At 42.3% G+C, this 12104-nt stretch overlaps 1 protein-coding gene across 2 annotated transcripts in view; it reads right to left on the reverse strand.

Annotated features, from left to right (window-relative positions):
• The window catches only part of SYBU (syntabulin), a 71105-nt gene extending 61107 nt beyond the window's left edge, over positions 1 to 9998 (reverse strand). The window contains exons 1-2 of one of the 2 annotated variants that reach the window (XM_063079439.1): positions 9922 to 9998; positions 7951 to 8152 (exon numbers count right to left, since the gene is read on the reverse strand). In XM_063079439.1, the coding sequence (XP_062935509.1) occupies positions 7951 to 8152; positions 9922 to 9945 (226 nt within the window). In that variant the 5' untranslated portion in view covers positions 9946 to 9998. Of the gene's footprint in view, positions 1 to 7950; positions 8153 to 8684; positions 8708 to 9921 lie in introns of those variants that run through there. The other variant, XM_063079440.1, reaches the window with a different exon arrangement.
• Positions 9999 to 12104: the final 2106 nt, after the last annotated feature.

A 12104-nucleotide genomic window follows, 5' to 3' on the forward strand; every position in this document is an offset into this window, starting at 1 on the left:
GCATTTTCTGGTTTTCTTAGTGAGAAATCTCTCTTCTTGCTGCCCACAACTCTGGGAAACATGGTCCTATTACGGAGCTTGCTCTTTTTGACACTTAGAAATGCTAATCTCAGGATGGAAATGTTTCCTTCATTTAGCAAAACTATGAAATTGAGTACTGAGTACTTTTCTAGTTGTTTTATTTCCCCCCAAACTAGGAGAGTGCCCTGCTCACAAAATATTTTATTAAATGAATGAGACTTCTTCAGTTGTCCTGTTCTCATAATTATGTCTTCTACTAAATTCCAACAAATACTTATTAAGCAACTGCTAAGAGTCAGGTGTAGTGCAGGGGACTATATTGTTCCTGCCTTCATGGAGCTTACAGTCTACTGGGGAGTCAAGAAACTAAACAACAAATCTTAAAACCAGGTCATGTGGTATGACAGACAAAGCACAAAGAGACACCTAACCTGGACTTTGAAATGTATCCTTTAGCTTCCTACTCTGACTAATATGGTTTGAATGTTTGTCCCCTCCAAAGCTCGCATTGAAACTTAATCCCCTATAAAGTATTTGAAAGATGAGGCCTTTAAGAGGTGATTAGTCCGTGAGAGCTATGAACTTATGGATGGATTAATCGATTCGTGGATTAATGGGTCAATGGATAAATGGGATATCATGAGAGTGGCACTAGCAGCTCTATAAGGAGAGAAAGAAACATGTTAGTGTGCTCTTGACCTGTTGCCATGTGATTGCCTGTGTCACCTGGACACTCTGCAGCGTTCCCACAAAGAGGAAGGCCCTCAGCAGATGTGCCCCTCAACCTTGAACTTACTTATATTCACATCAAGTCTTCCTTATCTACTCCCAGTCTTGTTACAAAGAGTTAGCACTTCAATCTCTTTTAATCTCTTTCTCTCTTCCTCAGTCTCACTCTCTTTCTTCCTTTATTGTCTACTCCCCCCAGCCTGAAAACTTTATTAAATACCTGTCATTTGATAAATGCCTGCTTTTTAGTGTAAATGAAACATTAGTTTTTATGCTATTTTTTTCCCATCTCAGTTAAGCTTTCTTTTAAAAAAAGTTGTCTACAATTTCTCTATTTGCCACATGCAGTTTGATGCGATTTGGAGTCAATCTCCACAATTTTCTGCACCTAAGATCAATTTTCTACCTAAGAAACAATTTTCTAACTAAGATCACTGATAACCCAATGGTCTGATCCTTGAGCACTATTCAGTGCACATTTTACTCAATCTTGCTGTGACATCTGAACTTTTGGGCTACTTTCTTCTTGGAACTCTCTCTTCCCTTGGGACTGGACACCCTGTCACTCTGGCTCTCCTCCTTTTTCTCCGAATGCTCACCCTCAGGTGTCTTGGTTTCCTTTTTCTGTCTACTCCTGCTGTATCTCAGAGTTCTATCCTTGGTTCTCTAATCTTCCTCCATGCACTGCCTTCCTGTGATGTTATCAACTCCTTTGGCTTCAGCTGCCACCATCTCTCAATTCTCTTTGGGGCTCTAGATTTTTGTCTCAGATACAACAAAGTCTAAATTGAACTAATTAACTTGACCCCTTGTCCTTCTCCCCAGTCCTGCTATACCATTTGCATTCATCAGTAGAAATTCAGACACAATCCTTTCCTTCTCCTTTACTTGCAACTGGTGACTGAGACCCGTCTACTCTAGCCTAAACCTCACACATACTCAGTCTTCACTGAGAATGTTGCAATGGCCTTCAAATCAGGTAGGCTCCTTGCCGGCATTTCCTGCCTCTCCCATCCACTGTTCAACACTTAATCAGAAAGATCTTCCTAAATTATGAATCTGGTCATAACTCTTCCCTGCTGAAAACCCCCACTGGCTCTGCAAGATCTTTAGGAATTGCAAAACAGTAGCCCATGAGCCACATCCAGCTATTCATGCGGCTATTCAGCTATTCAGCTATTTGGCCCACAGAGGTAGTTTAGAAGATGAATTTTAAAAATTCTGAATACGTTTAAAGTGGCGCACACTATCCAGCTCTGGAGTCTCCTCTATTGTCTTCTATCCAGGTGTCTTCACCCTTTACATTGCTGGCTTTGTTCCTGTATGGACCCTTGATCTCACGGATCAAGTTCCTAGCATGGCATACAAAACCTTTCATGATCTGGCCCTGCTTGCCTTTCTCTCTCATTTCATGCTTTTAATTCAGGTCCACTGATGCCAAGGCTCATGTTTATCTACTACACCATGCTAAAGAATGTTACTTCTTTGTATCTTTAAGCTTATGAAATGTGAGAGGCCCAATGTAGATAATAAACAGAGCAACAAACTTAAATTACAAAGCAGGAGTGTGTGTGGAGTAGTTGTGGGTAAAAAGGTCAGGGACACAAAACAAGTTAGTAAAAGTAGTAGTGTGGGAATCACACCCAAAGATTTTCTATCCCGTTTATTTTGGTGTCAGGGTTAAGGCAGTGAAATAATGAATTTTTCCAATCCTTGTGTTTTATTCATCTTTGTAGCCTTTGCACAATTCTTGATCCTTAGCAGGCATTTAGTAAATGCCTATTGGACAAATATGCTTTTGTGGAAGCTCGCAAAAAGTTGAATGTCCTGCTATGCCCAGGCCTCAGTTTCTCTTCTGTTTACACTTTTCAGTGTATCCACTGGGTGTTCAGGGTACATTCTTGGTGTACCCAGTATACCCACTTTCAGTGCACCTCAAGTCATCCAAATACCAAAGAAAGAAAATGCAAAATAGTAAAAAGTATTGCTAGAGATAGTAAATCCAGAGAGGATTATACAGGAAAATAAAATAAACGCTTTCTCCACTTCCTTACTTTTCTACCATTTGAATACAAGTTAAATCCATTATGTAGATATAAATAATATTATTGCTATGACTAATGACATGGGACTTATAGGTAAAGAGTCAGAAGCTATAATTTCCAGAAAACGTGGAAGCATCACTTGCCCCATGACCATTGGTTTAAATAGCCTGGCCAGCTACCACTTCTACCATCTTTGATCCTTATTCATCTTGTGATGCCACCCACTTCAGGCATAGCCTCACACTCATACCAAAACCCCAAACATAGACCACAAAGCAGTGAGGCTGGGACTTCAGTATGCACAAGAATCATCTGAAAAGCCTGTAAAATACAGATTCCTGGGCCCTCCCATTCCAAGATAATACGTTTAGGGTGGGGCTGAGGTATCCACATTTTAAACAAGTTTTACTGAAGATTCTAAAGTAGGCAAACACTATACTTTGAAAGTGGGAAATACTGTCATAAAGATGAGTATTTCAGAACATAAAAGATTTTCAGGTTAAGTACCATAATTTGCTTTCAAACATGGTCCAATTCCAGCATGGTTACCTAGTTCCCACTGCTAAGAATTTTTTTTTATTATATGGCAAAAAATTTTGCTTTTGTCCTAATTGCAGTTACCATGTTCTCAAAGAAATATTGCCTATATACCCTTCATCTTCAACCTGTTTCATTAGGTTCATATTTCTGTGGCTGAAGCAGCCAAGCACTTGAAATATACATTACAAAACAGTGCCTAAACCCCATACTCATTAAAGTGATGCTAAACTGTTAGGGCCTTTGTTTTCTGATTGCCCGCAGGTTGGCAGTCATTCAACTGTGGAATAATTTCGTTACTGCAGCTCGCCTCACTTTAAGCAGTTCATCTCGATTCTAACCATTATGTTCAAAGGTTCACTCTATCCAGATGCCAAGTTTCCTCAACTGACAAAAGCATAGCAGAAATATTTCTGTTTGGCAAGGGTTGGCAGATTTTTGGAGGCATTGTCATGCCTCAGCAGGGTACTAGTTAGGTTATAATTTGCCTTAATTGTTCTTCCCACAAACAGCAACAATGATTACCTCTAGGTCATTGGCACTCACAGAAAGATTTCTTCCCAGTCACTGTAAAATCCTAAATACTTTCTACAAACATACTCAGGATCAGGCTGCAAAGAATCTTGGATTCTGACCATTTTGTTTACTGACCTAATCCATGGTTTTTAATGTGTTAAGTCAGAAATTTGCCTGTATATCTGTGTGTGCACATTAGAAACATGGAAATAACTCAGAGAAATTACTGGTCTCCCATAAAACAACCAGTGTTCTATATGCATAATTTGTTCCACCTGCCATGTTTACAAGGCACCCCAAGGAGAACTAGCTTAAAACCCAGCAATCCATCTGCCTCCCAGTTCTAAGGTGTAATTATTGACTCAACTAAGCAAAGAGGAATGCACAGCATGCATGTAACCATGTCTGGTGACTGATGTACTCACCCAGGTCATCAGCTTTTCTAACAGTGGCTGGAGTCGTGGTACCAATGACAAACACAATTCACTACTAACAGAAGAAGGGGAGAAAAATGGACAGAGGACTAGACTTGATGGGCCACACCCAGAACACAAGTCAAAAATATGGGCTTTATCACTTTTCATGTGCACGTTAAAAACAAGAAAGCTGTGGGGGTAGGGAAGAGGTGACATTATGCCAAAACACTGATTTAAACAAAACTGATTTATAAAAAAGAAGAGATATGAAAACAAGTGTTTTATTTCTATCATCTTACTACTAACTGTACTTCCGTATGTATTCTTTTCCTTTAAATAAAGCATTAATTAATATTTCCTAAGAATGAACAATGCTCTCCTTTCTGTGTACACAAAATAAGGCCTGGCATCCAATACAATATAAATTTAACTGTCTTCAGCTAAGGTCACAGTGACCGAAATTGAATACAAACTGTAAAGAATAGACCGTTTTAACACTAGAATGATGTCCAACTGCAAAAAATTCATGTGCTGATGAAATGCACAAAACACAATTCATATTTGCAAAGAAATTCTGCTAATAAGAAGTTCTTAAAAGATGAGTTCTTTGGGGACACACCCCAAATGAATTGCAAAAGGTTACATACAACTCCTTCCCTCTGAAATGAGACAGACACACCATACAAATTAGCATACAGAATATCAAGTCATTAAATGTTCCTTGCCAAGGCTCCCATGGGAAGAAAGGAGGAAGGCAGTGGAGTGGGGGAGGAAAAAAGGAAAGCATGTGAAAATGGACAGGTCACTTTGGAAATAGTTCCAGCCTTTTAATTTCACAGATCGGTGAAATTATAAGAAAAACATGAGAGAGGGGGTATAGGAAACATCAACATAGTTGTCATTTATTTTTGCCATAGTATAAATACCATTTACTATCATGAATTTTTGTTTTAATACAAATGGAAGGCCAGACTCTCAAAATAAAGGATAATCCTTTATATTAAGTAAATTTAACTTTACGTAAGCTCACTACTTTGTTTTTCTTTTAAAAAATGAATATCTTGGAATCTATGATTCTTTTCACAACTAATACCTTTGAAATAGATTTGGAGAGTCTTTTGTTTGCAGTTTTGGAAATACAACTTTCAAATTAAATTTCATCATGTTTGAGTAACATCTTCCTTTATAATTTCACTACCAGATTGTAAGAATTCTCCTAACTACGCACATCCCCTTTCACATGAGTGAATGTGATGATGTATAATGAAGATAAGCTAATGCAGAATGATTAGTGTAAAGTCATAAAGTTATGAGGACAACAGACACCTCTAAATTATTTTAGTTTCGTTCTAACAAAGGATGGCATTTTTAATGTTTGAATGTACCTTGTTCTCTGGCTTAACTGCCATGAGTAAGCAACGAACTCATATTCTGGCCTCAGTGTTAGAGTGGCTGGATTAAAACCAGCTATTTCCCCCTGCTGGTTGGACATATTTTACATTCTCTATCTTACTGCCTGCAGCATTAGCACTCCCCATAGTACCAAACCCATTTATTTTCCACCCACTGACTGACCTCCTAAAGCATCATTAACATACCCCCAAAGGCCTTGCTGCTGTCAATTTTAGTCAGCACAACACTAAAAGCCTTTGTGGGGTTTATCAGAGCTCTGTAGAACGGTGAGCAAGGAAGGAAAAGGCATTAAAACCAAACCTTGGGGAATTGCTAACACAGGAAGATGAGGGAGAAATGAGGGAGAGGTCCAGGAATGGAGGGAATCCTACCTGGAGGCAGGGTGCAGGGCTAAAGATTGACAGGTTAGTTTAGAGACACCCATAATTAAATGCTTCTGTCACTCAATTCTCAGCTAGTTAATGGCAGAAGGATCAATACCCATTCTCGATTTTCATGTACAGCATTATGGCCCTAGTGGGAAACAGGTCTCTTGGGAAGGAGGGATGATTCAGGAAATGGGTCTGGGAAAGAATGATTCATGACCGAAATTAATAATTTTATTGGTTTGCCTTTATATTTTCTCAAATATATTTGGGTTTTTTCTTTTGTTTTGATCAACTTTTTCTTTTTTTCTCTGACAGCACTACTTATCATGAACTCAGACATAGAGAAATTGTTTACATGGAGAGAATATCAGGAATAAATGTGAAACTGAGTTATGTAAACAAAGCTATGTCAGTTTGAAGTGATATCCCCAGAGTTCATCCACACTCACCACAGTGAGACCTGGGCTCCCAAACGGAGTGAAGTGAACAGCATTACATTCTGCAAATACAACTTGAGTTCTAGACATCTTAACTTCTCTAGCTTGCCAGTTATTCTTTTGTTTTCTTCTTGGGAGAGGACTAAGCAAATTGTCAGTGGGTTTCCATTTTAAACTAGATTCATATCATTCAAATGGCAAAAAATAAGTTTTAAAACACAATATTTTGATAGAATTTTTTTTCAGAACCAAGCAGAAAATTTGAGGTTTCTAGAGAAAAAATAAAAATAGGCAGCACAGCATGGGATGGAATTATTTTGTGAGAGTATGTAATAAATCCAAAGGTGCATTTATAAAATCTTTGAAAAATATATTTACCGGCACTAAATGTAATGGAATGTTGCATCTTGCTAAATTAGGATGTTAATCATTCCATCTTGATTTATGTGTCCCTTCTCATACATGTGTCCATCTTCAAATTACATGTTCCCTAAATAAGTTTTTAAAAATTACCCACTATGAAATATTCTTCACTAATAATAAGACAATCACTCCTTCAAATTTTACCTACATTCCTAATACTTCTCAAAGAATACAAATCCTCCTAAGTCATGTGCTTCAATGGGTACAACAGGATCTGTCAAGTGGTAATGGTAGCACCTGCAGGAGCTATGAAGAGATTTGTGCCCTTACCAAATATGCTCACAACTTTAAGGAAACTTCCTTAATCATGTGCCAATACTGATATTCATAGCTCATCGTATTAAAAAACATCATTTATTAAGCACCTCTATAAGCCAGGCACTGAACTAGGAGTACATTTAGGTAGATGGTCTCATTCAACCTCACAGCAACTCTGCAAGGTAGGAATTACTATCCCATTTTATGGATGTAATAACTGAGGCTGAGGGAGGTTAAGCAACTTGCTCAAGGTCACACAGTATAAGAGTGGTGGGAAGGGTTAGGGATTCTAGCCCTTCCTGAATTCAGGCCTGACAGATTTCAAAGCCTTTGATCTTCCCCACTAAACTACAAAGCCAGACCAGCCTTGGCATACAAACCTGCTTGATCTTGACCTCATTTATTAGGAGTTGCTTTATCTTTGGGAATTTCATAATCAGAAGTACAAGGCTTATATTATAGGCTAGTATAAAATTTGATTTAATATCTTTTTCAGATTTAACAAAGGAATAATTTTTTAAAAACATTGATAGACACAAGAAGTTAGATTTTACCTTCTATATTATAAACCAGAATAACATATAAAAATAGGTATAAAATTCCATTGGGTTGAACCATACAAAATTGCTGTGTTTGTAGATCAAAACAGCCAAAAAGGTGTAACCTTATGCAATTCATCCTAATAGCAGAAGTCTAGTTCTAGGCTATAGGGGCCCACTCAGGTCCATTCACAATGAGCCTGCAGTGCACACGCCCCGTGCCTGTGGTGGCTTCCCGTGTACTGTACCTGAGCAGAAGCTGTTGCTGCTAATGGTCCTCGCTGAGCGCCCAGAGCTGCTGGGGTTGAACTCTCTGCTCTCCTCCTCAGAAAAGGGAGAATCAGAGGCTGGGGACACTTTGTGCTGTTGCTGGGGCAGATGGGGCCGAAGAATCAACCGGGGAATTCGGCTTCGGGAAATCTCCTTCTCATGATGCTGCACTCTCTGCTCCTTCTCAAAATTGAACAACAACAACAACAACAAAAAAAAAAAAAAAAAAAAAAAAAAAACCACCAAAACAAACAAACAAAAACACAAAAGGAAAATTGTTTTCCCTTCTTAACTCTTGTCTGCTTCTTAAAGGCTCAGTTTCTAAGTTTTCTAAAAAATCACCTTTCTGAATATTGAAACTTCACAGTCAGAGTAGTCCTTCTTATCTCAGTTGCTAAAATGAGCTCCAAAACTCTTCCACTGAGCTAATCCTTCTAATCTACCAAGCAGCACACGGGCACGAGCAAGCGCGCGTGCACCCCCCCACCCCCACCCAGCAGGAAGCCATCCCATTCCCCCATGCGATTCCTGACTCACCTTCCCACTCTGGCTTTTTCTATCACATTCAAGTTTTCGGCTCTCAAAGGCTCTTTATTACAGCACACTCCGGCATATTACTTGATTTCCTTTAGACTTCCATTTTACTTTCCCTGAATTAGTTGAGACAATTTGCCTTCTGTTTTCCTGATTCCTCACAAAGTAGACCCCATACCTGAAACAATCCTTTCCTGATGGATCACACACACTTATCTTTAAAATCCCTCCTCTTCTGGACAGGATCTTAATTATCCATTAATATCCTGGTACACAAGGCTTGTTGCCAACAGAAAAGCAAACAAATCCAATACCCGGGAAGATGGCTCCACCTTTTACATCATGTTTAGCTTTTGTTTTCCTTACAGGACACCTAAAAGAAGAGAGATTTTTTTCTCTCTCTCTCCTTAAAAACACAGCGTTAAATACCTTGCCACGCCTTGCTTAAGAAAATACATAAAAAGTGTATTTTCACAATGCTTGTCAATTTATAATGTGCTTTTAGCTCATTTGATTTTTACACCTCAGGCTGTAACATAGAGGGCACAGTAATTCATGTTCTTGTTTACAGACGAGGAAACTGAGGTTAAAGGAGGTAAAGATGCTTAGCCAAGACTGTGCATCCTCTAGAAGCAGAAGGAGCTTGAAATCCAGTGCTGTTCGGGGTCACCACCACCCTGCCATATTAAAATGGATTCCTAGGAGGAGCTTTTTGCAAAACTTCCACTGCTCCCTACAACCTCCGCAACTGAAAAAAGAGCCTTGGATTAGGTAACAAACACCATGTCGCAACATGACCTCCTGCTCATTTCCACGGGCTTACCAGGAAGGGTCACAGCGAAAGCAAGCACCTCTGGGAGGTCCGCACGGGCACAGCGCAGGAACGAAGGGAGGACCCCGGCCGCAGGGAGCTGCTGAGGTCGCCCAGGCATCCACCCTACCCTGGGCCGCGAGCCGCACCCAGCCTCGGGTTTGCCCTGCTCATCGGTCACCCAGCAGGTATCACACGTCACCCACTCTGCTCATACCGCAAACCCCGAACCAATGCGGGGTCGCTGACACGCTGAAGTCCTTGCTTCTCAATCACAAATACACCAGATTCCTTTAATTCACATCACACACAAGACATCAGCTGAAAGCTGCACCCTCAACCCCCCGTTTCCCGACGTCGGATTGACCTTCGAAGTCAATTTTGTGAACTCTCCTGTCAATCGCCCACATCTCCTCCTCAGGTACCACCTTTCCTCTCCTGGGGTCTCATCACCTAAGCAAATGCCCCTGTGCCCCCCTCGTCCCCTCCACTTCCTCTGCCCCTGTCCCCCGACTCTGCACGCCCCCCTCCCGCGCTCACCTGGGCCGCTCCCTGCCCCGCAGGGTCCACTGCCACCCGCGCCCGCACAACGCGCCCTGCTTACCTTGGTGTCCCGGAGCGGCCCCATCTCGCCGCTATCCGCCGGCTCCTCGCGCCGCCGCTGCCGCCGTCCAGGAGGAGGCACCTACGCGCGCGGGAGCGAAGCACTGCGCTGAGCTCGGCTCCGAGGGCTCACCCGGCCGCCCCGCCCCGGCCGGGCACGTGGTGCAGTCGCCGCCGCCGCCGCCCGCGGCCGCTCCCGGGGCGCCTGTCCGCGACCGCCCTCACCTGCGGGGCCCGGGGCAGCTGGTTCTCGCGTCGGCGCGCTCCACCCGCCAGATGTCGCCTCTGGCACGCCCCCCCGCCGCGGTGCCCGCGCCCCGCCCTCCCTGCTGAGCCCGCTCCGATGGGGGCAGGCGGCGGCTGGCAACAGCTGCAGCCCAGGGGCACCCCCACCCTCTTGTTTGCACCTGATCTCAAGGGGTCGCGAGTTGAATGGAGAGGCTAAAAAAAAAGCGGCGACGTCACAGAGGCCAAAATAGAAAGAGGGAAAGTTTTCCCCTCGCGGCCTCTCCTTGGCCTCTCGGGTTTGAGTCAACATCCACATATCCACAATGACCTCGCCCGAGAGTGGCGGGGCGGGTCCCCCCTCCCCCGGAGCCCAGCCGGGCCGGTGCTACAGGACTGACACAGCATGTTGGTTCCCCGATCTCAAAGGCTGCGATTCTCTCTGGGGCGGGTGCATCAGAAGGGCCTTCGGTTGGCAGCTTAGTGTCGCAGGAAAAGAACGATGAGGCGCCTCCCTCCGGCTTGGGAAGCCAGGCTGCTTAGGGGAGAACAACCTTCCCCCCCCCCCCCCCCCCCCGCCTCCTGGGCGCTGGGAACGAGCCCAGCACATTGCGATGGGAACACTGCATTTGAACGCAGAAACCAGGTTTTCAGGCGAGCACCCCAGTCCCTTCAAGCCGAATGTCAGTATGCCTAAAGTTCTTGACCCCTCTGGGCTTCAAGTTTATCCTTGTTAAATGGAGGGATGATAATAATAATACCCACCTCAAGGATCTGAGGATTTGATGAGGAAAATAACCCAGCTGTACCCAGCTGATTGAACAGAACTTTCCAAAGGGCAGTTAAGTCAGGTCCAAGTGGTCCATTCAGTATTTGCTGATGCCTTGTACATGACAGGCAGAAAAAGCATTTGTGATGCTGACAAATTTGTTCAAAAAAAGCTGAAGAACCTGTCTGACACAGGGATCATTAGCTGGGTTATGGGCCTTGATTTATTACATTTGCTATGCTTAAACCTTGTCTGGAGATGGAATTCAACATGTATGACTTATATACCCTTTATTCAGAATTGGAGAATTTTCTAAGTAGCAAAGGGATGGTAAACAGTCTGATCCTTATGCTCCAGTGTACTACATGGAAGGACCATGATCCTTGAAAATTGTATTTGAACGTTCACAACCTCCGTTTGTTTGCCCTCCAAACAACATTTCTCTGAGTCCTCAACTCTCAAGCCTAGGAATGTACCTTGTGAGTTTAGAGACAACCTGAAGTAAGTGGATTAGAGGAATCAATCTGCCTTCTTCCTATAGCCCCCAAAGATACTTTACCCCATAAATCTTTGTATCTTTTCAATCTACTTAGCTCTCTTAATTAAGCAGTGAAGTCAGTAATCTTAAGATTCTTTATTTGGGAAAAAAAGGTGAGTAATTCATACTTTCTATACCCATAGCTTTCTCAGATACTAACCTCAGGAAAGTGATGGTCCACCATGATTCATACAATCTATCATTTTTAAAATTATGAGCATGGGGACATATATTGTGAGATAGGAATGAACTATTAAGGTTAAAAGATGCTTCTGAGTTCCCTACTGAGAACTGAGAATTGAATATGGTGACCCAATAGCAGAAATACCTTTCACTTAGCTGTTCAAGTCAGAACCTCAGAGTCATTCTTGACTTCTTCCTTTCACTCACCTGACCCCTTCATGGCATAAACCACCAAGTGATCTTCACACTACCCTGTTAATAAATGTCTTCAATCTGATTACTTTTGTCCACTGTTCTTCTCCATTATCTTCATATAGACTAAACCACAATCACCCTAGATTATTACAATAGTGGTCTAATGGTCTAATGAAAGTTGTCTTGCTTCTGATCTTGCCTCTTATTCCTTTCTTGCCTGTTTTCCAATTTGTTTCACAAAGCCATTCTGAAAGGCTAAATCAAGTCATGCTTC

This window comes from Cynocephalus volans, chromosome 15 (assembly GCF_027409185.1).
Source record: "Cynocephalus volans isolate mCynVol1 chromosome 15, mCynVol1.pri, whole genome shotgun sequence".
NCBI classification, from domain to species: Eukaryota; Metazoa; Chordata; class Mammalia; order Dermoptera; family Cynocephalidae; genus Cynocephalus; species Cynocephalus volans.